General features: G+C 40.5%; 1 protein-coding gene across 1 annotated transcript; it reads right to left on the reverse strand.

Moving 5' to 3' along the window:
• Nucleotides 1-94: 94 nt before the first annotated feature.
• Nucleotides 95-973, reverse strand: LOC110102714 (uncharacterized mitochondrial protein AtMg00810-like). The gene has a single exon (XM_020831163.1). It carries the CDS (start codon nucleotides 971-973, stop codon nucleotides 95-97), a length of 879 nt encoding a protein of 292 aa, XP_020686822.1.
• Nucleotides 974-1401: the final 428 nt, after the last annotated feature.

The raw sequence follows: 1401 nt of genomic DNA on the forward strand, positions 1-1401 counted from the left end.
ACACCTCTAATCATATTACACGTGTACATTAACTATTTGTCCTTGGTGTGTAATTGTACTTTCTTGATTTTGGATGCTTCTAGATTCTTATTGTCTAATACCCCCTGCAATCTGATGAGTCGATGCGAGTAATCAGTTGATTGACAAGAAACTTGAATCGAGTAGAGGGAAGAGCTTTGGTAAACAAATCTGCTAGTTGATCTTGAGTTGAGATGTAATGAACTTGTATGCTACCATTTTTTATGCAATCTCTAATAAAATGGCAATCAATTTCAATATGTTTAGTGCGAGCATGATATACTGGATTGTTAGCCAAGGCAATTGCCGAGGTGTTATCACAGTAGAGCTTGGTTGGTTCTATCTGAGAACAGCCTAGCTCGTTTAGAAGTTGCCTTAACCATATAATTTCCATGGTAACTGAGGCAATGGCCTGGTATTCAGCTTCTGTTGATGAACGAGCTATAGTTGTCTGCTTTTTGACACTCCATGACACAAGTGATGTGCCCAAAAAATTACAAAATCCTGTAGTTGATTTGCGGTCTGTGTGATCCCCGGCCCAATCCGAATCAACATAGGATTTGAGCACTAAGGAATCTCCATTGATCGGTAGTCCATGCTGTATAGTTCCCTGAAGATAACGAAGTATTCGTTTAAGTGCTTCAAAATCACTGACCATCGGTTGGTGCATTTGTTGACACGCCCGATTCACAACATATGATAAGTCTGGGCGTGTTACTGTCAAATACTGTAATGCTCCAACAATTTGGCGGTATAGTTTTGGATTACCGAATTGCTCAGATGAGTTTTCAGCTACAGCTTTAGGAATGCTTGGTGTGGACACAGGCTTACTATTTGTCATTCCAGCCCGTGCCAGAATTTCTTCGGCATATCTTGTTTGCTGGAGTAGTAGGCCTGTTGATGTAGGAAGCACCGTGATGCCTAAAAACTGATTTATGGTCCCCAACGTTCTCATTTTGAATCTATGAGTGAGCTGCTCAAGTAGATGAGTGATAGTAGATGAGTTACTACCGGTCACTATGATATCATCTACGTATATTAAAACATAGACTTTTGAGTCTTCTTTCTGATGCATTAGTAGCGAAGGATCGGAATGGCTTGAAACAAATTCTAACTGATGTAGAAGCCTGTGAGCATTTCAAACCACTGACGTGGAGCCTGTTTTAATCCATACAAGGCTTTGTTTAGCTTGCAAAAATGTGTTGGGTAATGTGTATCAACAAACCCGATTGGTTGCTTCATGTAGACAGTTTCTAGAAGCCGCCCATGTAGAAATGCATTCGATACATCTAGTTGATGTATTGGCTAGTGATGATGCAACGCCAGAACTAGTAGTACACGAATCATCGTGATCTTAGCTACAGGGCTGAAAGTCTCAACATA

The sequence above is a fragment of the Dendrobium catenatum genome, unplaced genomic scaffold (assembly GCF_001605985.2).
Source record: "Dendrobium catenatum unplaced genomic scaffold, ASM160598v2 original_scaffold_218565, whole genome shotgun sequence".
NCBI lineage: Eukaryota > Viridiplantae > Streptophyta > Magnoliopsida > Asparagales > Orchidaceae > Dendrobium > Dendrobium catenatum.